This window comes from Lepisosteus oculatus, chromosome 8 (genome assembly GCF_040954835.1).
Source record: "Lepisosteus oculatus isolate fLepOcu1 chromosome 8, fLepOcu1.hap2, whole genome shotgun sequence".
Lineage (NCBI taxonomy): Eukaryota > Metazoa > Chordata > Actinopteri > Semionotiformes > Lepisosteidae > Lepisosteus > Lepisosteus oculatus.
In genome coordinates, this window is record NC_090703.1 from 22,288,516 (window position 1) to 22,314,474 (window position 25,959).

At 39.5% G+C, this 25,959-nt stretch overlaps 1 protein-coding gene and 1 long non-coding RNA gene across 2 annotated transcripts; one reads left to right on the forward strand and one right to left on the reverse strand.

The window, feature by feature from the left end:
* The first annotated feature begins 208 nt into the window (after nt 1–208).
* Nucleotides 209–13,672, forward strand: mbip (MAP3K12 binding inhibitory protein 1). The gene is made up of 9 exons (XM_006632700.3): nt 209–380; nt 2,901–3,020; nt 5,467–5,670; nt 7,543–7,639; nt 8,753–8,818; nt 9,046–9,198; nt 10,505–10,602; nt 13,136–13,174; nt 13,257–13,672. The coding sequence occupies exons 1-9, from the start codon at nt 240–242 to the stop codon at nt 13,362–13,364; spliced, it is 1,026 nt and encodes a 341-aa protein (XP_006632763.1). The 5' UTR covers nt 209–239; the 3' UTR covers nt 13,365–13,672.
* Nucleotides 13,673–21,466: 7,794 nt separating this feature from the next.
* On the reverse strand, nt 21,467–24,154 carry LOC107077847 (uncharacterized). The gene is made up of 3 exons (XR_001478829.2): nt 24,068–24,154; nt 21,917–22,072; nt 21,467–21,581 (listed from the first exon to the last, which is right to left on the reverse strand). It is a non-coding gene; the product is annotated as an uncharacterized lncRNA (long non-coding RNA).
* Nucleotides 24,155–25,959: the final 1,805 nt, after the last annotated feature.

Below are 25,959 nucleotides of genomic sequence, written 5' to 3' on the forward strand. Positions count from 1 at the left end.
CAAATACCTCTTCCATTTTAAAATGCTCAAACACAGGGTACCTCCCAGACCACTTCATTGTATGTATGTGAAATGTTATAAATGTTGATACTTATTTTTGCATTCACCTCCAAAACCTTCCCTCCCTGTCTTTCCACCAATAGCAGATGACTCTGGATTGATGTCACTCAAGCGCGACTTCGCTTCACTTAATCGACCAATCATCAGGCACGACGTTCAACTCCTGAGCCAAGGGTGTCATGGCTGATTCGGTGGAGACCAGTGCAGACAGTTGTGAAGGAGGCGACCAAAAGAAGAACGAGACAAGAACATCTCCTACAGGCACAGTTACAGAATGTCTTTGTGACATCTTCACTGCCTTGACCCAGTTTAGCGCAGAGGTTAGTGTAGAAGAACACGTACAAGTTAAATGTACTGCACTTATTAATTATTGTTGGGACTTGTAGCTAGCTTTCTGTTAAAAATAAAAGGTGGGTTTTAAGAGGTGTTTTGTGCTTCGGTACAGGTATCTGTAATCTTAAATGTTGCATAAGAAGGAATCTTGTCAGTAAGAACAATTAAGGTTTGCAGTTACTGTAACTGTGTTATATTTAACTTAGTTTGCTGTTTACTCATTTTAAACATGTGTTAACATTTTTTGAGTGTACACATATAATCTGTAGAGTACATATTGTAAAACGAACTACGTACGAGTGTATAACAGTTGCAGCCCCGCAGTAAAAGCCTCCATAACGTGTAAGTCTCCGTTGTTTAAACTACAGCTGTCATTAATCAATTGCTCACACTAAGACTGGACAACTGCTTCAATATTTTAAAAAAAGATATTGTCCGTGATCATAGGTTAGTTGCTATTCCGTTTTTAGAAAATCCAATATGACTTTAAAATATTTTGCAATAACGTTAGAACTCATGTGAAGCTCTTGCTGCAAAGTACGAAGCGCCTCGTTATGCGAATTTTATATGGTACTATTCTCTCCCTATTTGAGCTTAACTATTTTTTAATGAAAATGAATCAATGAAAGGGTACTGTACTTTGAAAATGTGAATGAACTAGTTTGTTCTGCAATTATATGGCACGTATTCAGTTCAGGGATGGCACGGTGGTGTACTTCTAAGCTTTGCTGCCTCGGTTCCGTTCCTATGATACTATTCAAGTGGAGTCTATTCTTTTGGTGTACCTTTCGTCCAGGTACTCTAGTTTCCTCCCACAGTCCAGAAACATACTGGTAAAAACTGGCTTTTGGAAAAAGTGGGCCTGGTGTGAGTGTGTTTCGTGTCTGTATGTGTCCTGTGATGGATCGGTATCCTGTCCAGGGTGTCTTGTGCCTGTTGCTCCGGCTCCCACATGACCCTTTATTGGATTAAGCGGTTAGAAAATTGAAGCACATGCAGTTAATTCTTCTTTTGTGGCAACAGGGAGGGTAAATCGATTAAGGAATAGTGTGGCACAGCTGGACAACAGAGGCCAGACAAGGCTGTCTTGGCTCTTGGGCTAAGTTCTGGACTGGGGCACCTTCTGTTTGGAGTTTGAATGTCTGTGTGGGGTTTCTCCAGGTGTCCTGGTTTCCTCCCACCTTCCAGAGACTGGAAGGCTATTTATGTATCTTCGCTGGCCCTGCATGCTTGTGTATGCCCTGTGAAATGTTCCGTCTTGCACCCTATGCTTCCAGGATAGGCTCTGTGCTGCCGGGCCCCTTGCTACGAATAAGTGGCTCTCCGATAATGGATTGATGAATTATATTAAATAACCGAGCTAGGGTTTATTTTGTGAAAAGGCAACAAACTTCTGGAAACTGCCTCCCTACAATTTAGATTTTTTTTCCCTTCGTTATTCTTTGATGTAATATGGCAAGCCAATTTGAATGTGTTTTAAAGGGTGCTTCACTGCTGACTGGCTTTGTCATCTGGGTTTTAATTAAAGAGTAAATAGGTTAAACAATGGAGCAGCATAGTGGCCCGATAGCTAGCTTGCTGCTTTGCTGCACTGGGGCCCTGGGTTTAATTCCAGACCTTTCTGGAATTCTGGTTTCTGTGTTCTCCTGGTTTGCGTGGGTATCTTCTGAGTGCTCCGATTTCCTCCCAGTGTCCAGAGGCATGATATTAGCTTAATTGGCTTCTGGGGAAAATTGCCCCCTGGCGGAGGGGTGGGTTTGTGGCTAAGGATCTGCGTGTGTGGCTGGAAGGTTGCTGGTTCAAATCCCGCGGCCAGCAGAGGAATCCTACTCCGTTGGGCCCCTGAGCAAGGCTCTTAACCCCAGCTGCTCCAGGGGCGCTGTACAATGGCTGACCCTGCGCTCTGACCCCAAGCTTCTCTCCCTGTCTGTGCATCTCATGGAGAGCAAGCTGGGGTATGTGAAAAGACGAATTCCTAATGCAAGAAATTGTATATGGCTAATACAGTGATCTTATCTCTAGTGTCAGTCTGTCTGTGTGTGCCCAGCGATAGACTAGCATCCCGACTAGGGTTTATCCTGCCTTGCGCCAGTTGCTTATTGGGATAGGCTCTGGTACAACTGCTTACAAGTACTGGATAAAGTGATTCAGAAGGAAGGATGGTTAAACCATGTCTTGGTTAAAAGTCTTCATAACAAGCAACGGTGTTTCAACAGTTAACAGACATCTTCAGCTTCCAAAACAAAATCCTGTCTTGTGTTGTGGTGATGAGGCAGACATGGTGATGATATAAACCCATCTTTCTTCATGGGTTTCACATAATACCTGTGGGAAGCATATTTGTTATGATAGGATATATTACCTAAGTGCACCAGTTCTGTATTTTTTGGGGAAAAAAGCTAATTGGAAAATAGAAGGCTGAACTCCAGCAGGACTAAGGCATTGAGTAGTACTAAAACAATTTGGCATATTGACTGATGCACATGCACTTCCCTGTCTTTTTCAAGGTTAATTTAGGAGCTGATGTATTACAAATTGTCGCAGACCAAAGCAAGCTGCAGTTCTCTTCAGCTACTCAGCCGGCACAGCTGTACAATTCCATTCAGCGTCACATTTCCAAATTACAGGTAAGAAATCAACACATTTAAGATTTTTTGTTGCTAGTTAAATTATAATGTAAACTCTCTTTTCTCCTCATAAATGGGGCATCAGTGTGTAAATTGTTCTACAAATGTAGATTAAAACTATATTTTGTCTTTTTTTGTTTACTACATCATTTTGAAACATGTGGGTGTTTCAGGATTTCAAAAGTATTTGGAAAAAAATTCTGATTTGTAATTTAATTAGAAAGTAAGAGAATAAAGATAGTTATAATGATAGGTGGCAATACCCTGGCCAGTTAGGTAGTTCGTAGCTAATTGCTCCAAGGATCTTATTCAGCCAATTCTCAAAAGAAGCTTGGTTATTGACTTTAAACCCATAACCAAAACCTACACAACCCTTTGGGTTAAGAAGTGTCATCGGTTCTCAGTTGTAAATTATATTTATCATAGTTCTTGAATTTGATTAGACTGAATATTTCATTTTTTACAGGTTTTTTTTTAGCATTATAGTTTAAGCTTATCATGCTTACAGTGGTGTGAAAACGTGTTTGCCCCCTTCCTGATTTCTTTTTTTTTTTGCATGTTTGTCACACTGAAATGTTTCAGATCATCAAACAAATTGAAATATTAGACAAAGATTACACAAGTAAACACAAAATGCAGTTTTTAAATGAAGGTTTTTATTATTAAGGGAAAAAAAATCCAAACCTACATGGCCCTTTGTGAAAAAGTGATTGCCCCCCCTGTTAAAACATAAATCAACTGTGGTTTATCACATCTTTGGAAAGCTGAGTTCAATTTCTCTAGCCACACCCAAGCCTGATTACTGCCACACCTGTTCTCAATCAAGAAATCACTTAAATAGGACCTGCCTGACAAAGTGAAGTAGACCAAAAGATCCTCAAAAGCTAGACATCATGCTGCGATCCAAAGAAATTCAGGAACAAATGAGAAACAGGGTAATTGAGATTTATCAGTCTGGAAAAGGTTATAAAGCAATTTCTAAAGCTTTGGGACTCCAGCAAACCATAGTGAGAGCCATTATCCACAAATGGCGAAAACATGGAACAGTGTTGAACCTTCCCAGGAGTGGCCGGCCGACCAAAATTACCCCAAGAGCGCAGCTACGACTCATCCAAGAGGTCAGAAAAAAACCCAACAACAACATCCAAAGAACTGCAGGCTTCACTTGCCTCAGTTAAGGTCAGTGTTCATGACTCCACCATAAGAAAGAGACTGGGCAAAAATGGCCTGCATTGCCGAGTTCCAAGACGAAAACCACTGCTGAGCAAAAAGAACATAAAGGCTCATCTCAGTTTTGCCAGATCCCCAAGACTTTTGGGAAAATACTCTGTGGACTGACAAGACAAAAGTTGAACTTTTTGGAAGGTGTGTGTCCCGTTACATCTGGCGTAATAGTAACACAGCATTTCAGAAAAGGAACATCATACCAACAGTAAAATATGGTGTGATGTCTGGGGCTGTTTTGTTGCTTCAGGACCTGGAAGACTTGCTGTGGTAAATGGAACCATGAATTCTGCTGTCTACCAAAAAATCCTGAAGGAGATTGTCCGGCCATCTGTTCGTGACCTCAAGCTGAAGCGCACTTGGGTTCTGCAGCAGGACAATGATCCAAAACACACCAGCAAGTCCACCTCTGAATGGCTTAAGAAAAACAAAATGCAGACTTTGGAGTGGCCTAGTCAAAGTCCTGTCCTGAATCCGATTGAGATGTTGTGGCATGACCTTAAAAAAGCGGTTAAGGCTCGAAAACCCTCCAATGTGGCTGAATTACAACAATTCTGCAAAGATGAGTGGGCCAAAATTCCTCCACAGCGCTGTAAAAGACTCATTGCCAGTTATCGCAAACGCTTGATTGCAGTTGTTGCTGCTAAGGGTGGCCCAGCCAGTTATTAGGTTTAGGGGGCAATCACTTTTTCACACAGGGCCATGTAGGTTTGGATTTTTTTTCCCCTTAATAATAAAAACCTTCATTTAAAAACTGCATTTTGAGTTTACTTGTGTTATCTTTGTCTAATATTTCAATTTGTTTGATGATCTGAAACATTTCAGTGTGACAAACATGCAAAAAAAAAAGAAATCAGGAAAACACTTTTTCACACCACTGTATTTGAGTAAAGTATTTAAAAAATGAATTCCTTTCCCTATGGTGTATATTCACCCTGTTTTTTGTTTGGATGGGTTTATTCGGAACCTAACTGATTTTTGATATGCTTATATCTGATGACTTACATTTGCACCCATTTATACCGACTTGGATTTAAACCTACAACCTTCCAGTTATATTTTTCAATAGTCAAAATACAGCTGTTTCCCCCTGTGCTATTACATATGTGACATTATAGATTGGTTGTGTAACATTATATGTTGGTTAAAGATAGTTGTAAATTGTCCATAATTAAACTTTTTTTTTTAGATTAAACAGTTTTTTGTTTCCCCTTTTTTTTAGTTGGTGTCCAAAAAACTCCAGCGGCTAATGTGTAAGATGTCAACTGAAAGCAAAATAGCAGCAGAAGGTACAGCCGGTAAATCAGAAGTCAATGGACGCAGTGCAAGTGACATCTCATCAGGAGGCAGTGGGAATAAGGAGCCAGAGGAGTCCAAGGGTCATGTGGACAACAGCGTAGTGCAGATCAAAGCTGGCAAGGCAGAAGTACGATTTCACTACTCTTCCCTTCTATTGAAATTTGGAAGATTTCTTAGTAAATATTCACCAGAAATGCTGTAGATCAGAGATGAGGTGGGCGACTCAAGAACTGGGGGCCAGAGCGTTGCCTCATCCATCTGTTTTCCAACCACTTCTTCTAATTCAGGGTCACAGGGGAGCTGAGTCTATCCCTGCAAGCACAAGGCAGAATAAACCCTGGATGGGATGCCAATCCATTGCAGGGCTGACAAACACAGACACACAGCAAGCGTACATTCACACCAGGGCCAATTTTCCCAGAAACCAATGAAGCTACCAGCATGTCTGTGGACTGCGGGAGGAAACCAGAGCACCTGGAAGAAACCTATGTGAACCCGGGGAGATCATTCAAGCTGTACACAGATAGCAGCCCAGAACTTGAACCCACACTGCTAGCCACTTTGCCACCGTGCCACCCTGGAATAAATACACTGAAATGTAAAAGAAATCCACACACGTAATTCCACACATACGGATTGAATGCATTGCAAAAGAAATATCACAATATAGGGTAATATACCACAGTAGAGCTATTCCTTGTAAATGTAAAAAGCAGTTTGTGCCACATCTGAGAATATTCTCAGATCTCCCATTTGTTTCCATAGTATGAACAGCAGTGTTTGGATGCAGGCTAGGATTATTGATTTAGATTTTCTTGCTTTAGGCTAATTAACCAAAGTGGTTAGTACCCCTTGCAGCAGATAAATAGGTAGAGCTTGATTTGTGGTGAACATGCTGTCCATCAACAAATACATGAAACACTGCTTATTTGCAGGTTCTTGTTTTCAGATATTGTCATTTTTAGCATTTACCTTTTCACTTTGTGAAAAGAGCAGGAAGCTACTAGAGAGATGTCAGGGAAAACTACACTACTGGGGCTTGCAGTTATATCTTGGAGAGAGAAAAGGGAAGCTATCTACCAGCTTTTTGAGAATTCATCATCATGATTTATCTTGTATACAGCCTTAAGGAAGAACAGTGTGTATCCTTAAAGCAGGTAATATCAACCTTGGCTTTTACAGTCCTGCACTTTCATGATTTCAATGCATTGAAAATAAATTGAACCTTAATTGCTTAATTATCCCATGTAGTAAAGATCATTTCAATCTGTCATTATTATCAAGAATAAAGGCTTGGAGTGGAAGAGCTTACTCCTGACCTTGGTCTCAGGGAGGGCTCCTTTTTGTTTGAGTGGGGCTACTGGTATTTTGCTCAAGGCTGCATGGGCAGTGACAGACATGACACATGGATCTGTTTGTCTTGGGCATTATGAGAATAATATGCTACAGAGAAACATGTTTGCATGAATCTAGGGATGCCCAATTCCAGACTCTCTTAGTGAGTCGCTGTATAAAAGATTCACCCTAAGAGGTAGGTAAAAATGATCAGAAAGCTCTAGTTAAGAAAGTAATTGAGTTTAAATTCAGTTTTATTAAGAGATTATTGGAATGAGAGCCTGGGGACGCAGTGGCCCACCAGGCCTAGAGTTGGACACACCTGGAATAAATGTATTTAAGATTCAGAGGTGCAGTGTGAAGGCAAAAAAAGTGATGTTACTGATGTACATTTGTTCTCTGTAGTAGAAGTCCTTATATCCTGAATGGTTCTCAAGTCTGTGATAAAGAAAGCCTTTTGAAAATTGTAATGGGATAAACTTCGTAGAGAGATTTTCAGTACTTTGGTATTCTTTGATCGAAAAGTAAATATTTTTGTTGTAGTTTGGTAACATGGCATTGTGATTCTGATTGTGTATTATCTTCATAACTGCCAGTTGTCTGAAACTGGATTGATTTTTTTTTCTTTAACTATAGCTAATATTATACTCATTTCACTTCACAGATTGATAGGCGAATATCTGCATTTATTGAACGCAAGCAAGCGGAGATCAATGAAAACAATGTGCGAGAATTCTGCAACGTGATTGACTGTAATCAAGGTAAGGATTGTAGTTTTAAGTGCCTGTGATAGCAGAGATTGCCAATGTTTGTCTGAGTGCTAATTTCTTTAAATGTCAGGTCGAACTAAGCCTTCCACAAAACCACATATAGCTGACCATAGTTGCGATGTGAATAAGCCTCAATTGCCAGTATTGTGTGGAAATTGGATTTTTTTCCCCCAAAGCAATACGGGTAAAAAAAATCCATTAATATTTCTCAAATATATTTACAATACCTCAAATGTATCAGTTTTGCTATGTATTACAGTAGAAGGAAAAATGTTAAAGAATAAGGTTAATCTTGAAATTAGAAATTATTTTCATGACTGCTTAAAGCCAAAGGACATTTGGCTTGAATAACATTGAGAAAAGATGCAGCTGTTAAATACAAGGAAAACCTTCCAAATCATTGCAATATAAAAAAATTGAGTTCAGTGCTTATGTAATGCAGTAGTTTGTGCCTACTATCTCCTGGATAGAAATTATATCCATCACAGGGATATCCTCCATTCTGCTGGCACCAATTTGGATAGCTAAGTAAGTGGGAAGAATTGGACTAAAGTCCGTGACCCAAGAATACTGCAGATCTGTCTGCAGTGGACACTTGAACTCTGAGAGCTATAGGGTATGGAGTCCAGTGCTTTAACCACTGTTAAATGCTGCCCCCTGTAGTGCAGTACAGGAATTCAGATAGTGCAGAAGTGCCGTAAATACAGAGTAACTCAAATATAACAGCTGTACACTGAAAAAGGAAAATCATATGTGACAGCAAATAGTGGAACAGTCAATAGGTATGAGCAGAAGAGTTGCCAGTTGTGGTGTGAACAAATGAGGTTTGAGGAGAACACAGCTTGTGCTGAGACATGGCCTGAACAGTTTGGATCATGTGTGATGCTTTCTGTGAGGGGCGTCTCTTTTGTGCGATCTCAGCACAGTAGTTTTGCTGACAAGGCAAAATTTGCATGTACAGTACATTACAGTAAGCTTTGGTCACAAAGTTAGATTTTTTTACAAGAATGAATTGAAATGATGATGACTGATTATAATGAAAACACAACTCAAAGTCTGTTATATATTTATTATGAGGTTTGATGTCTGTCTGCTGTTTTATAGAAAACAGTTGTGCCAGAACTGACGCTGTATTTACGCCATACCCAGGATTCAAAAGCCATGTTAAAGGTAATGTCTTCCTCCTGAATGTTTAGAGTCTCGTGTTTACTTTTACATTTATTTTAAACTGTTTTAATGCAGTTGCTTGTTTATGGCTCACAAGCTTTCCAAAACAAGGGGTATCGTTGATACCTAATTAAAAGTTTCAGTGAAATGGACTGGATTTGTACAACAAGAGCTCAGATGTCTGGTTGAGCTCTCTTGAGTGCAGTGCACTCAGTGTTGCTGTGTTGTAGTGACGAGGGTTGTGAATACCTACGGGCCGCAGACCAGGCCTGGATCAACTGGGGATGCTGCTGATGGACCGCGCCGTGTTCTCACAGACTGTGGAAACCCTGCCGTGGAGGAGAGGCTACAGAACATAGAGGCTCACCTCAAGCTACTACCAGGTACATCTGCCACTCGGTCTTCTGTTCATCCTGCCTGATCCCCCTGTGTTCTGTTTCTTGTTGTGAGTTTCCAGTCACCTTTGTCGATGACATGAGGTGTTTTTAAACACTGGTGTCAGGTGAGTAGTTTGCTCATACCTGCACACAATGAGCACATTTCCAAGCTGTTGAAGAATGCACATAATACAGCCGATAGGATCACAATCCCAGTGTAGATTAGTTCTCACTTGTAATATGTTAGATAGATACTTTATTGATCCCGTGAGGGAAATTGCAGTGCAACAGCAGCTTAACACACCCAACACAGCCACAGTGTAACGAATTATATACTTATAGTACAATACATACAATACAATACAAGAGTTACTCACAGTCCGGACACACAAGAGGAAACTAGAACAGAACAGTACACAGAAAATCGTATCACACATATGAAAATAAATATAGATGTAACCATAGATATAAATATAAATATAGATGTATTGCACAGGTCCCTGGCATATATTGCACAAAAGTGGTTGTAAACGGGAAAAAGAAAAAGAAAGAGAACAGATGTAGCAGTAGATGTGTATATGCGTTTAGTCCAGAAACAGGTCACTGTCGCTGTTGCCTCTGCCAAGACGCAAGGTGGATGCGTTGTACAGTCTTATGGCAGACGGCAAGAATGACCTCCTGTAGCGCTCCCTGTCGCACCGTGGATGAATCAGTCTATTGCTGAACGTGCTCTTCATTCCTGCAAGCCTGTCATAGAGGGGATTGGAGAAGTTGTCCATGATGGCCTCTAGTTTGGACATCATTCTCCTCTCAGCCACTACCTCCAAGGGGTCCAGGTCAGACCCAATGACAGAGCTCGCTCTCCTGATGAGCTTGTTCAGCCTTTTGGAATCTACTGCTCTAATCCCAGAGCCCCAGCACACCACTGCGTAGAAAATGGCACTCGCTACCACCGACTGATAAAACATGTGCAGCATCTTACTACACACATTGAAGGACCTGAGCCTCCTCAAGAAGTAAAGTCGGCTCTGTCCGTTCTTATAAATGGCCTCGATGTTCTTAGACCATTCCAGTCTATCGTCGATGTGCACTCCCAGGTACTTGTACGAGTCCACCATCTCCACGCCACTCCCATGGATGTAGACAGGAGTAGGTTTGACTCCTGTTGCATTATGTTGCATTAACATGTCTTGTGCTGTTGAGAACATAGTTTTTAAAATGTTCTTAATGTTGTGTAGTGTCATATACTGTATGTTGTTGATATAAAATTTACAGGTTGAACTGGGAGAATTAGTTTTTGTGTTCATTTTAGGTGGACCAGTCCCTTTAAGTATTTATCAAAGACTGAAGAGGCTGGAAGACAGAGTTCTGGAGCTGGAGGGGCTTTCTCCTGAGTATTTTCAATCCTTGGTATGTACATGGATTTCCAAGGAGTAAGAATGAATGACAAAGCTTCAGGATTTGCGGATTTTCTTCATTTTCATTTTTTTTTATCTTTGATCATGAGCCAAAGTGATTTCTTAAGCATAAGTGAAACCCACTATTTGTAGCCAAATCTAATCATTTTCACTTCATGATTTGAAAAGGCCCTGCACTAGTAGAATTCAGATAAGGCTGTGTAGTTATCTAAAATAATTTCTCTCTAATTGTTTTGCCAGTACCCTCATTTTTTATTTTAGCCATTTGATTGTTTAAATGCATGTGACTCTCCGTGATGATTTCATATATGTTGTCGAACTTGACCTACACAACTCCTTTTGCTATTAGCAAAAGTGAAATAACTGAGAAGGACATAGTGATGGTTAACTGCACGGCAAGTTTAATTATTTTATCAGTAGACGTCCTATCAGAAAACTGTTATCTACTGTATGTGTCCATATATGAAAGCAAAGGTGGTTAAGTAAACGTAATAAAAGCAAGACCTTGAAATTATTATTCACAATAGGTAGAAGAGAACGAATCATAACCTTTGTAGAATATAATGTCTTGTTCTTAATTGGTAACCAAATCATCAGTATGCATCAGTAATGAAATTATTCAGGAAGAAAGAATGGAACAATACAAATTATCTGATGGGGCTTATTTGCTAGCTTCTAACTGAGGAAGCCAGATATATAGTGAAACAGTCCTGTAGATAAATGCATTCAAGGACATAAAGCAATAAAATGAATGTTTCTTCTAGATCATAACCACACGTACAGGATTTTATTAGCATATAATCAGTACAATACCCTGTACCACCTCTCTTAAAAATGTAAACTCCTGACTGCAAAATATTTAGTAACTACTAGTCATAAATTGTGATTATCTTTTTCCTTTTTTATTCACTCCTTCCAAAAAATACCAGTGTTAGAATTCAGCTATCTAACTTAGCAAGTGAATCTACTTGAGTTTCCAGCCTCCTCTTGTACAGCTAAGGGTAAGCCCTCACTTTAGAACAGTTAAGAGGATTCTCATTTTCTCCATGTTTCACGAGAAAGTTAAGTGCATCTCTAAATAAACAGCGGTTTTGCGCCCACTGAATTCATTTTCCTGTTAATGCAGATAGAAAAAACATGAGAAGAGTTTGAAGATAATCACGATACAATGTTAAATGAGAACATTCTCTTCTCATGAGCTTGACAATGAGTAGTGATTAAGAGCATAAACAAGAAACATGTGGCACTTTTTCTGTGGTCTGGGGAGGTAATGTTGGAGGTGGTCAGGCATGCTTGTCCAGTCTGGTGCTGTGTTCTTTGCAGCCTACCTAAAACAGTTTGGCTACGATTGGGGAGTCAGACTCAATTTGTACAGCTTAATTGTTTTGGGAGGTTAGTTACTGTAGAAGAAAAAATGTTTTCAATGCAAGCTCTTTTGTTGAAGCTGGCTGCCTTCTTTTCTGTTTGGTTAGGGATTACTTTGAAGTGGTCAGTCTGCCAGGCAGGAAAATAGTTCATCAGTTCAGTTTACATGCCTGAAGTCTTAAGTTAACGTAATCTATTAGCAAACAAACTTTTATTTTCTTCAAGGCAGCTGTATATCTCATTTAAATACATCTCCATGGATCGTATTCCAGGCCCCGTGGTTAAAAACACTGTTGCTCCCTTACATCAGTAGCTTTAAAACAAAACGTAAACTACACTTTCAACATTTGTGTTTAAAAATGGCTATTGGAATTTTAGTAATGTTGTAAATACTCCTATAATCACCATGCCTATAATGTTCATTGTAACTGTTTCGTGATTTTGTGGTCGGACAAACATCAGAAGCAGTCATTTTCCATTGTGTTTTATAACATTCTGCTTGCTATTGATTGTTCTATTTATGGCATAGTAAAAGCAGACCTATTTATGTGCTTTACGTAAAGCTTGACAGACTCTGTTCCTGAAAGACAGTGCCATTTTAATAACTGGTACTTTTCAGTAGTTGCAAATATGCTCCAAATAGCCATATCCTTAGTGGGTGTTTACAACAGAATGTGAACCACCCAAGAAAGCACTAAAAGCTAATGTCACAGAAAACAACTTTTTTATTAAGAGTAACTTTTTCATGTGTAAAAAGTTACTCGAATAAAACAATCTTCAAATTCTGTTGCCTTTTTTCACCTAATTCCTGTATAAAATAGAAAAACACTGGCTACTCAGGACACTGAGGAGGACGAAAACAAGAGTCATTGCCATTCTTTTATAAGCAGTCTGCATAGCAGCTGTATGAAGAGGAGCTCTCACTGACTAGAGCAGTTTTGGTGTATGTTAACTGGACGAGACTATTCTCACACTTTTTTTAAACATGGTAAATAAGACGCGTTATGTTGCAGTATAGCAGAGGAGATGGTGTTAAACTTTTTATTTCATTAAAAAAATGAAATGTCTTCTTAAATGCATCTTCATTTTTGTTTAACAGTTGCTATATAGTTCTTTTTTTAACCAACCTCTTCCTTGTTTTTTTTGTTCTGCTGCAACAGGGCTATCTACATAAAAGGCAGAAGGTGTCAGCACCTCAGGTGAGTGTGTGATTCCTTCTGTTCACTTTTCAGCCTTCAGCAGTCTGTGTGATTGACTCTAAATTGCTTGTGTTTATTCCAGCCCTACAGCCTGATGGAGCTGGATGGGAAGATTAATGCGCTCAAGGCAACGCTATTGAAGAAAGTAAATGAGTCTCTGCCGATGGAGACTGACGAGTTCTCCTTGTGAAGCCATTTCCAATTCACAGGCTGTAACCTTCGCGGCTTGACTCCTCCACTCGAACAAAATAACTTGAGAAAAAAAACGAACAGACTGTAATAATGAATGTGATTTTTTTCCTCTCTCCCTCTCTCTCTTTTCAATCTGTGCTGTCGCATATGTATTCTGTTCTGTTAAAGGAAAGTTCTCTATATTGATACACATTCAAGAACAGTTATAATAAAATGCTGGAATGGCTGCCTGAGGTGAGAACAATGACTAGGACCCTGGAGAACAAAAAAAGGTGGTTTAGGCAGCTCTTCTAGCTAGAAAGTTCATGGATGGTTGACTGGTATTTATTGACCAAAGGTTTCACTATAGAAAGGTCAAGGCTTTTCAGAAGAGCAGTAGTCAATATTAAATCTTTGTTTTTTTTCATTCCCCTTTTTATACGATAGGTTGGGTGACTACATCTGTAACCTTTCATAGCTGGGACAAATGTTTATCCATTTACCTTGGATCATAACAGTGTAATTCCTGCAAAAAAATAATAATTGAAATGATAGAGAGAAGAATCCTTGGGACACAATGATACACAGTTTTACAGTAAACACAAAACTATAGGTTAAGGAAAGTGGTAAAATCCTGTTTAAAGTAGCGGTTACCTAGGAGTGCAGTGTCCTGTTTTTAGAATTGTCTCTGATATGCGATTAACATCAATCAATGTAGAGGAAAATGCCTTAAGGCTAAGCAGCAACACTATGTAACATTACAATATAACCTAAAAAAATATCACAGAAAGTTCTATAGGCATGAGTTTTTTACTTAATCAGAGTCATGTTAAAATTCATAGCAAATTGTTAGAGCTGCCAGCCCTGTTATCGGTAACTATACAGTTTCTTACATTAGGAATTTGTCTTTTTGCATACCCCAGCTTGCTCTCCATGAGACACACAGGCGGGGAGAGAGAAGCTTGGGGTCAGAGCGCAGGGTCAGCCATTTATGCGGCCTTGCTCAAAACGGGATTTGAACCAGCACCCTTCCAGCCACAGACACAGATCCTTAGCCACAGAGCCACCGCTCCGCCCTGCATGATCATTTGTGTCACCCCAGATAATTGATCAGGATATCTCTTTCCATCGATCTGTAGAGTACTTACATGTTTAGTAGGCTATGGACGAGTTATCTAGTCTCATTCATATTTATTGTCAATGCATACTTTTCACAAGTATAACAGAAGACTGACTGTGTGGTGACCATAACTCAATTAACCCCAAAAAGAACATATCTTTGTACATCAATGATTTCCTATTTCATTTCAAATGAAGAATTTAAAAGTGGGATGCTGTTTCTTTCATGTATTGTTAAACCTCACTGGTCTACCGTTGAGGCAATCATGCCTTGGTTTCTGCTCTATGGAATTGAGCTTCCTTATTTTCTCTTTGCAACATGTTGAAATGGTTCCTAGTGTTCTGTCTGGCATCACAGATGAGGAAAAGGGGAGCTGTGTGTAAGTAGCTGACTGTGACACATGAAAGATGTCTGAGGTAAGGCTTATTTTGACAGGAATGCCAGAATGATCTGACCAAAAAAAGATATTTCCCCTTTTCTATTTTATGTTCTTATGGAAGGGTGTTTCTTATTCAATGGAAGCAGCCCAAACACAGCATGCATCCTCCAACAGGTCTCCTATACTGTATTAGTAAAACTGTATGTGAAAATATGTTCAATGCAATGTATTTTAAATTTCAGGCATAATAACAAAAGCTTCCAAACTGCAAGATAAGAACTTTATACATTTAAAATGCTGCTAGGGTATACTGTCAAAATTGTAGAAGTAATTACAACTAGATTTTACAAATTCAAAGGGCACTAGGATATATTTTGGCAGAACTGGCAGAGTTCTGGCAGAGCTGTTATAGGAACGTTATTTTATTACATGACTTATCCGTGAAACCAATACTTAAAGTGCCTGTATGTACCTCAGGAATGTAGGTGAAAAACCTTTCAATAACAAGGCACAGGAAGACTTGCAGTCTTATATCACAGTTAAACCTATAGTGCTCAATGAAAAAGACCTTAATAGTGTTTTGCATTTAAGGATAAGAGCTGTTTTTTTTTCTAGTATCTGCTATGAAGTATCTATTTTAAGCTATAGATTTTATTCATTGACCTGAGGCACGTAATGCTAATTGCCTCTTTAAGTAAAGCAACTTGGGATTTTAGACTTTGTATCTGGCATTTCAATGTAGCATAAAACTGTATGTAAAGACAGGAAGGCAGATTCCAAAGCACCATATACTGGAGCAGCTGGGAAGACTAGCATTTAAAACAAGGATGAGCAATTCCTTTCATTAGCTTCACAGGTATTTTTCCAGTTAGTGGATGATTAAGTCCTAAAAACACAGGTGAACTTCTTACCAAGTGATAAGTTCAATAAGTAATAATGAGCACTGGTATGATGGAATCTAGAAGGCCGTGATCCAGATCATGTTCAAAGTACAAAGATGTTGCTTATTTAAATTATATGCCAACCATATTCCAAGGTTATTGTTCTTGGTCATTAGAGTCCCTCTTGAGCAAAGCAGTCCCTTCCCACAAAGGTGTGTATCTCTCCCATGAAGCTTTACCTGCAGTCCAGAAAAATGACACTGAAAGCACATGTTGGGAGAGCTAGCAGTTGAACAGCATTTCCCAGCTCCGATCTGAAATATGACCAACAGCGTTTTATGACCAAAACAACAGAAAAATCAATGAAACACATTAAGATGTGAAGGAAGGGTGAACAAGGAAATGCCCAAATCATTGAAATGGAGAATAATACAAACGCTGATTTTAAGGATAATACAACTGCCCCCTAAAAGACGAAGGTGGTGTAATTCTTGTCAGCTTTATAAAGCAGGTTTACATCAGCTCTGAAGGTTTTGTTTTGTAGGAAGGTTTTCACAAGGTTGGTTAATATATCATCTTCCATCCATCCATTTTCTAACAGGATGCTAGTCTGTCGCAGAGTACACACCGACACAAATATGCACACACTCGCACCGTGGCCAGTTTTCCCAGAAGTCAGTGAACCTATCGGAATGTCTTTGGATTGAGGGAGGAAACCCATGTGAACACAGGTTAACATGCAAACTCCAAGCAGATAGCGCTCCAGGAACTGACCCCAGAGCCCCAACACAGCAAAGCAGCAATGCTAACTGCTGCACCACTGTGCTGCTCACCTAGCAATATGTCTATTTTTCAGTAGATTTTATATACTGTACACACTAAATGATGCTGTACTTTGCTATTGGTACTGCTAAACACATGATGTGGTAAGACCGCTTGAGACCTTGAGAGAATGAGTGCTGTTAAGTCTATTGGAACTTAAAATGACTCAATTGTGTGATTTTTTTGGAGGTTGAAACACAGCCCTAATAGACTTTCAGTTTAAGAAAATTACACCTTTTATAAAGGGCAAAATATTCGACTGGTAATGTGTGGATGATCGCATGGCTGGTGAGGTGTGTGGTCTGATATGGAAATAGTGTGTACCTTATCTCTACTTTTCATTGGATTTCATTGGATGGATACCCACCCCTAAAGATAAGCTACAGTTATACAATATTGCAATTCTGAGATTTAAAAAAGGTTCAGTACATTACAACCCAGTTGAAATCCTTACATTTAATTGTGTTGTATATCTATAGCATTTATCGTATACTGTATACCTCAGGTTTCATTATAGACCCCCCCACTCCTTCATTGCATTGTTTCAGTGTGTGTACTTCTAATCTCTCACACGGATCATTTTCAATTAATTTTTGAAAATGTTTTGTGCAAATAAAGATTGTCTTCTTTGTTTATTGCAAAGCTAGACAGCTATATTGTGACTAACACTTGTGATGTTCTTGTAGACGGTGTCTTGAATGATACAATGGAGCCATTGAACAACCTGTAAGAAAAAAAGAGTTGTGTAATCTCTCAATGAATGCCATACCCAGAAGGAGTGGTGTGCATAACAAAATGCCTACAGTCATTAGCTTTCTCACAAGGCAGATGAGCATAAAGGTTAAATTGACTTTGTAGGATAGAGACCTCTCACACTCAGATAAGATGGGAACGCAATGTGACCTACACAGTTTAGTTTAATAAAAACGGGGTTCAATAGTATCTATGTTAGTGCTGACTTTTCACTAGAAAAGAGTGACATAAACCTTGTTCACTGAAGCACAGCTGTAGAATGACTGTGAATCTCTTGATGCAAGCAACAGCCCCCGCTGTCATTGTAAACTGAGGTTAGCAATATGATTGCGCCAACAATAGTGTGAATAATAAATGATAAATACGGATCTCAGAGAAACAGTTGACATTACTATGAAGTAACTCTGCTGTGTAATCTAGAATCCAGGTCACTACATGTTTGAAAGCCTATTTGGCAACACAGTTCATACAAAATCTGGCATTGCATTAGACGTTCATGCTATAATACATTTATCACTACCACCTAACACAGCAGCATCCATAAAAAGTGACAAGCAGACTTTTATGAAAAATATTCAGTGCCGTTATGACATCTTTTACAAACATTTTAAACTGCATCTGCGACTTTTTGGTTTCCTTATAACCTAGAATCTATCATCACACTGCACTGAAAAAGATTATTGACAGACGTTTTACAGTGAAAGGTTAGGCCATTTTAGACAAATCTCACTCTTCACTTATCACATTTTGTACTCAGTGTGAAACATTTAATATCAGTCATTGTAATGCTTCGTTGTACAAATTGTGATTGGTTTATGTCACTTTGGCATCTGCTAAATAGTTATTATAAAAATACTAGTAATAATATAGCAGCACATCATGGCCTTCAGATCCAGACTGAATTGCTTTCTAAGACGACAGCTATTGTCAAGAAATTACAGATGCAAATGCTTTTCATTGCTTCTGCTTTATAGTCTGTTAAACCATGTATTCATTTGTGTATTCAGCATTTAATCAGTTATGTTTGAAGTCTTTATTGTTTTAAATGTACAGCTCCTCCTTTTCATTTATAACCCATAAGACATAAAACCTTGGAAGAAAGTGAAAAGGGCAATTACAAGTTTACCTCATAGTTTAAGAGTCAACTTTTCATCCTCTCCTTGATTTGTATTACTGCTATATACAGTACGAAATCTGCCCCTGATAAACCCATACAAGCTCATCTCATATGAAAAGGTTAAAGTTAATTCTGCTGAAAAATGTATGCCCTGTGGGTGTCATTATGCTATATGGGGAAGAGGAAAAAAAACAGTTGTTTTTTTGATTAGACATTTAAGAAAACAGCAATACAAAGAAGGTTCCTGGTCTAGGTTACAAGTAGACATGCTCAAAGAACATTGAACAGCAACATATTTTTAGACTTGCTGAACACCTACCCCAGCATAAAAACACATTTAAACATTAAAACATTGAATATAGACAGTTTTGCTCATATCCATGAATGCTGTATTGGTGTGAAAGAAAATATTTAATGGGAATTGTAAGCTATTCTTATACCTGTATCAATTTATTAAACATAATCAACTTTGTATCATAAATGTAAAGAAAAAAAAATGCTTCACTGGTGCCAATAAGCAATGCACTTCATACTGCTGTAAAACTATAAAAGTATTTCTTCCACACGTTTCAAAGAGAAAATGGGGTGGCTGGAGTACATGAAACTCTGGGAAATAACATGAACATCTGACTCATCCCAGTATATTATATACAGCTCAAACTACAGATTTAAGGTATCTGCAGAGCCCTGCAAAATAAATTCAAAATAGCAAAACAAAACTATTATTCCATATAATTTAGATAGACGAAATAAACATTAAACAAAGCTTTATGGTGGTTTCCCAAGAGCACAGAAATACAAAAATTAGACAATAATTTCAGGTAATGTAGTGAAATGTAATCAAACTGATGTTCACTCATTAATAATTCAGTAAAGGGTTCCTGCTGTATAACTAACCGGTGGACATGTTGCATAAGTTGGAATAAGAGGTTGATAGAGAAAGCCACTCTCCCGGACGAAGATTCCTACCTGAGATGAAAAGTATATTTTGAAGTTTAATATATAAAATGTAGTTTAACTGTACAGGAGACAACCCATTGCGAACGGAGTGAAAAAAGCTCATTTAAAATTAACAGTTAAAGACAATACATTTTGACATGTAAGCATTCTTAAATTTGTACTGTATCTGCATTGTTCTCTGGAGTAGTTTCTAGGACATACTGGGATAATTAAGTAAATTAAGTTCTCGTAATTGAGTAAAACAATCCCTTTGAGATGTTCTCTTTCACATACCTTTTAAACATTTGCTTACACAAAACTGCGTGAAGCATATGTCCACAGTGCTAGACACAATGCAGACAAGGAGCATTGTTGTAAGGCCCATTGTCTGAACACCGCCCTGTGATATCAGTTAATGAGTATAAATTGTCCTGCTTAAAATTTCCAAATGGGTTATTAACGTGAACAATGCTCCCATTCCAGCTTCCCAGCCTAGCACTTTGCTTGCCTGTTTAATGTTCACATCTGTTGGATCTCCAGGTTTTGTGTGACAGTGCACTAATTGATCTGTGAAGTACTGCTTACCAAAGGCTCGTTTTTTTTTGCTTCATTTGATTTGCCTAATCTTGGTACTTTATGTTCCCAAGGCTAAAGGCTTAAGTTATAAAAAGGTAAATGTTTAAATAACAAACAGATGCAAGGAGGCAGGATGGAGCAACAGTGAGGATTCTGGCCACTGACCCTGCATGGTCCTGGGTTCAAGCCCTTGGTGTGGACAGAGTGGTTGCAACCCACATTGTGGGTTAGGAATGATAGCTTCTTTTTACACTGGACATCTCAATCCTGTCACGATTGTAGTCCCTCCCCTTTAAGGGCACTCCGGCTCTTTCACTTCTGACCTGATTTTGTGCACCTGCCCCTTGTTCTAGCCTCCTTCCAGCCCCCCTTAAAAGCCAGAAGCTGATGTTAATCCGGGCTCTGCTCTGGTTTCCGCACCAGGCAAGTTGGGGACCTGGAAGCGCCTGGTCCCGTTAAGGTTTTATTTTCTGTTCCTGTTCCCCGCCGGTTCCGATCTGGTTCCTGTTTTAATCGTCTGTCTAGGATGGGCTGCCTGGCTTTGGACTTTTGCCTCCTTTTGGATTCTCCTTTGGACTTCTTCCTGGATTGTTTGCCTTGGCCACACCTCCCCCGAACACCAGCGCACCAAGGACATGCCCACTGTTTTCATCCCCGTAACCTGCATAACTTTTTTCCTCCGTGTTTTCTTCACTTTTCCCTGGATCGTGTAGTCCGCATAGGGTCCGAATAGAACTGTTCGTTACAAATCCATGCAAGCTGCAACTGTTCCATGCAAGTTAGGTCTTGAATCCTCGGTGCACTTAACACTGCAGAGACTAGAGTAAGCCCTAGATCGATGTTAACCTTTAACAGCAACTGTATTGACTACAACACACATATGTTACATGAACACCGGCAACATCCAGCAAAGTCACCTTTGGTCCTGTTAGGGGAAATGGAGGTTCCAGTTATCTGCAAAGTCACTCCCAGTGTGGGGGAGGGATCCCAGTACAGTCACTGGTCCAGGACAGGGTGGGCGCTTGGAGAATTTGGAGTTGTCCCCTGTCAGTTCAGGGGCGAAGACATCCTTTTCAAACAAGACAAATGACACACAGATGACCTCACAGATGTTGAAGTTATACTGCACCTGACAATAATACTCGCCCCATTTCTTCTGTATTTTGTTTTATTTTATAAAAGCACTTATACTTTTCTTTCTAATTTTTTCTCTTTCTAATTTAGGTTTGGGTTTCTGTGTACAAAAAGGACATAGCACATAGCACTGATGAACAAACCCCTCATACAGTAAGTTGCCTTTCAGAGGTTATTACATGACTTTCGAAGAATGAAACAAATCATTAGTTTTAGAATTAGCATTAAAAACCTCCTGTTTTATCTCCAATTATACATAAAAGAGAAGACAACATTTGTTAACTTTCTTATCCAAAACTGCATAAAACAATAATAAAGTATCACAGACCTCCTTGGAAGGATAACACTAACTTCCCCCACGGCGGGAGACGCAGCCTTTGGGAGCAGAGGAATTCTCTGCTCTCTGGGAATAACCCGAGTGATTCAGTGGCCATGATCAAATCCCAGCAGGGGCAGAATGGCATTCATCATTAGCTGGGGAGGCTGTAACACCACTCAGGGACAAGACACATGTTCTGTCAAGAAGGCAACAGCATTCTGAAATCAGCATATCGAGGAAAATGTGAAGGTTGTAAGAGAATGCATGCACAAAGACAAGAAATTTGAACACTGCCCTGCAACAGCAATCTCAACAGCATCTCCATTTGTCCCTATTCACCAAGCATCCATGGCCAGCATGGTGAGTCATGGTCAATTGCCTCATTGAGGGGAACTTTCATACTCCAGTACAGTGATCCTCACTCCTGCTCCTCAAGAGCAACAGCCTTACACGCTTTATTACCCAAACCTGTCAGTTGTTAAACAGTGGTAATTAATGGCCATTAAGTGAATGATGGTTTTAAGTACTCACGGTGAAATAGAAGCCAGGAGCCTTTCCTGAGCCTCTCGAGCACCAGGAGCGAAGATCACTGCTGTAGCAGGATTGACTGTTGTTGGTCATTTCTTTAATCCATCCATCCATTTTCTAACGTCTTTGTCGAATACAAGTTTGCAGCATAGCCAAAGCCTATTCCAGCAAGGAACAAGGTAGAATACACCTCAGACAGGTCCGCCAGTCCATCACATCATTTCTTTAATAATATGTATTTATGAAGAAAAAAGCAGCATAGCCAACAGCCACAGCTAATGCATTAGTTTGCATTTCAAGTGACCCATCAGCTGCAGAAGTACATTCATATATAGAGAAGTACAGGATTGCTAGCCCTATCTCAAAGTGGAGCCACTGCAGGAGCATGCTTTGTATATTCTGTCTGAGCAGCAAGCACAACAACAGGTTATGCATTTAACCAGAATATCTTACTGTTATTTTGAACAGTTAAAAGTGGAATCGATACGCTAAAGCAGCAGGAGCATTACTAGAATGCTGCCGACCTCTCATTCCACTGAGGATTAAGATTTGTGAGAAAAATATTTTGCGTGCGCCTTCAGAAACGATCACCTTACTTGTCTTTTTTTATATATATATATTTTTTATATATTTTTATATATTTTAAATAAAAAAATAACCTCTCTATTGGCATCTGCCTTTCAGCTAGGGGAGCGTCGAAATTCTTTTCAAACTCTGTGTTATTGACCGATCCAGAATAAGGGGGAAAAAAATCCATTTCGCTGCCAAAAATCTTTTGTGTGAAATGTTTCCCACAGGGTGGAACGTAATTACATTTTGAGTGACCCATTCCTCCCATCGTGAACAGTATTATATGTCTCATGTTTACAGTGATTCTGACTGCTGCTCAGAATGCGGTCTTTACCTTGACTTGATAAAAGCCCAGAGTGGATATATCCCCACGAACTGCTGAGTCTTAGTCCATTGTGAACCTTGCAATTATTCTTGAGCTTCCATCTAATCTTTGAAGGTTACTTGCAAGTGCTGAATGGGGCAGTTTTCTACTTGTCTGGCTTTCGTCTTGTACAACTGTATTGTTTTTTGGAGAACAGATTCATATCCATTCATAATTACGAGCTCTTAATAGGCTCAACCTCAAAAGCTTGCTGACTAGTCAGTCTCAGTCCTTATTCATTTATGGCACCATGTCAAAAAAGACTGTTCCTCATTTGTACCTGAACAATAAGGAACAAGACTGAATCTCCCACAGGGACAAAAGAAAGCAAACAGCCTTTTGATTCTGAAGAACATTAGATTCTGACACATTTAACATGGCCTTTTTGTCCCAAGTGTTACTGCTCAACGGTCTAAAAAGACCACCTGTTGGTTACCTAGGCTATGTTCCTCCTTATTATTATTGCTATTAGAGGTAGTGCATCACACAGATTTGAATGTCAAACCAGTCTTTCCAGCTTTAAAAAGTCTTCTGCAGTCCCAAAAGAAAGTTTGATTTGGAAAAGGGATTTTTTCTGTCATTTTCTGATTCCTAAGGATCAGAAACCTCTGTCAGGTCACATCACAGGAATTTTACGGGTTGTATTTAAATAAAGCATCCAATAAGCACATAACATTTTATGAAATTCTGAATGAGAATATGTATTACCACAACGAACATCTTAACTAACATAAAAAAACAACATACATACTGCTTTAGTGCCATGCTTTCAGATCTTTTGATCTTTGTCTGCAGTACTACTTATTTTACATAGCGATACATATTAATTTTTCAATAGTTTTTCAATAGTTTTTTTCAGTTCTACCATAATTATCATTTGTCTTGGTCCAGACATAATTAATATATAGATATATGTTTTCTGTGTGGAGTTTGAATGTACTCCACATGTTTGTGTGGGATTCTTCCCACAGTCCAAAGTTATACTGGTAGGTTAACTGGCTTCTAGGAAAACTGGCCGGTGTGAGTCTGTGTTTCTGTTTGTGTCCTGCAGTGGACTGGTGTCCTGTCCTGGGTCCGGGGTGTATCCTGACGTGCACCCATTGCTTTTCAGTGCTCCCCCTGACCCTGAATTAGTTTAAATTGGTTAGAAAATGGATGGATGAATATATGTTTTGCTTGTCTGTTTCTTTCCAGAGTCTGATCACACAGGGCCAATGTACCTGTAATACTGTGGCTCTCATAGCTGAAGCACTGACTGGAACCAGTGAAACCATTTAGGCAATGTGCAGGAATCGTGGTAAGAGATCAATCCATTGTGTGCATCATAAGCTGGAACTAAGGCATAAAAAATGTAAATACATAGTCAATATGCTGCCTTTAAAGGTACAACTGGATTAGTATTCTAGGATATTATTTAGCAATAGTTTATTGTGCTGCATACCCAGTATCTTCCCAACTCATCTCACAGGGGCTGGGTTAAAGCCCACTGATGCAAGAGGCCAGCACTCACAGGAGGTCTCAGGGTCTCGGCGATTCTTTTCACTTGGAGAAGTCCTTTTTCGTCTTGAAAGGCAGGGGAGTTTCACGGACACAGCTGTTGTGGTAACTGCTGAAGAAGAATGGGTCTCAAAATATGGGCAACATAAGACATGGTGTGGTGAGATGCGATCAAGTAATCAAAATGTCACCACAAGCAAGTGATCAATATCCGTAAACACTTCACTTTATCATGCTAACCAAACATGCATATATAGAATGTTACATTATAGAATTATATTTATTATATTATATTCTGTGATCAATCATTTGTACCAAGGGTGCTGTGGTTTAAGGAAGTATACCATTAGATGTTTGAAATGTTCTGAAATTTGAGGCACCCACTCAAATTAGAACCCACTTGAGCTTTCATAATAATGACACTATATCACTGCACATTAGCGAAACACTGTGCATACATTCAGCCTCATATAGGGAATGATGTATGCTGTGCTAGGATGACTTTAAAGCCAAATAAGCTGATTTTATTGTTATTAAATGGTTGATTCTGTAGTTTGGGAAAATCATCCCTTTATATTTAGTACAGACATCAGAAATTTTCATGGAAGCTTATTGACATCACAGAGAATTTTTTTTTTGCATTTATACGAGATAATATTGCATTTTTACAAGAAACGTATTGCGTTTCTTCCGTACATTTTAGTCAGATCCAGCAGCAAGTTTTGGTTTTCGGATTGTATTTTGTTCCATTAAAAATAGTCTGTTCTGCACAGATAAAAAATGTACAAATGTACAAAGGCACTGCTGTTTGTGTTCAAAATGTAGTCTACTAAATACCTTTATGCCATTAAAATGGCACAACAGAGAACAGCAGCATGAGATAGTGAAGCAAACAGGTAAGGAAAAAAAAACACAAAAAAGTGGGACCGGTAACTCATCTCCATTTTATTTAACTGCATTTCTCTTTTTTGGTATTTTTAAATGTGTTTAGGTATTCATCAGCATGTATGGTTCTCTTCCCCCCCCCCTCAAATGTGACATTTGAAAAGGCCCTGTCATTCTTCCAAGCCAGTTTCTCCCAAAATGCAATTGAAATCTCAAGGACCTTTTGCCTGTTAAGCATGCCCAAATACATTGAGTTCAGCCCATTACAATCCTCTCCACATCCGCTCCCCCAAGGCAGTGCCCTCCCGTATCTATCCCTCGCCAAAAGGAGAAAAAAAAATCACAAAATACGCCTGTGTGTTCTCCCCCCTTTCAGCAGCCAGGACCCTGGAGGGTTAACGCTGCTGCCTATCCTGGCTGTTTTATTGCCTGGATTGCTCTGTGCTCCTGAAACAGCAGGAGCAGATTCAAGCAATTACAATCAAGTCAGGGCACATGCCGAGCCGGAGCAGGGTGAGCATGAGGAGGATACTGATGAGGCACTTAGGAGAAAACCCCACATCATCCACGCTCATCAGCAACAACATGTCGCCCGCGATGAGGCATTAGCCGCCTCGACAGCGCGCTCGCCGCGCACTGTTTGCCCCTCTCCCCAAGGCCCCCTCCCCCGTCCCCTACCCCCCTGACCTGTGGTCACACTCCCATTTCGCCAGGCAGCAGAGCGCTCGGA